The following is a 302-nucleotide window of genomic DNA, read 5'->3' on the forward strand; positions in this document are numbered from 1 at the left end:
GCAGCAGCACCACAAGCAACAGCAGCAGCTAAATGAGAAGCACCAGCAAGGTCCCTAAAAGCAGCCAAGTCTGCCACTAGCAGCAGCAGCAGCAGCAGCAGCAGCAGCAAAAGCAGCACCTTACCTCAAAGGTGCAGCAGTCACGAGTTCCTCTTCCAATCAGCAGCACAGGTGTCTTCAGCAGCAGTTGTTCTTCTTCTTGTTGCAGTTGCTGCTGCTGCAGTTGCTGCTCCTGCTGCTGCAGTTGCTGCTCCTGCTGCTGCAGTTGCTGCGGCTGCTGCTGCAGTTGCTGCTTCTGCTGC

The 302-nt window shown here is 56.0% G+C and overlaps 1 protein-coding gene across 1 annotated transcript in view; it reads right to left on the reverse strand.

Annotated features, from left to right (window-relative positions):
- Window positions 1-140: 140 nt before the first annotated feature.
- The window catches only part of ETH_00040305 (uncharacterized protein), a gene marked incomplete at both ends in the record, with an annotated part of 2158 nt that continues 1996 nt past the window's right edge, over window positions 141-302 (reverse strand). Inside the window, one exon of the mRNA XM_013375393.1 lies at window positions 141-299. Coding sequence (XP_013230847.1) covers window positions 141-299 — 159 coding nt within the window. The remainder of the gene's footprint in view (window positions 300-302) is intronic.

This window comes from Eimeria tenella, genomic scaffold, assembly GCF_000499545.2.
Source record: "Eimeria tenella Houghton genomic scaffold, Eth_scaff2746, whole genome shotgun sequence".
Classification (NCBI taxonomy): Eukaryota; Apicomplexa; class Conoidasida; order Eucoccidiorida; family Eimeriidae; genus Eimeria; species Eimeria tenella.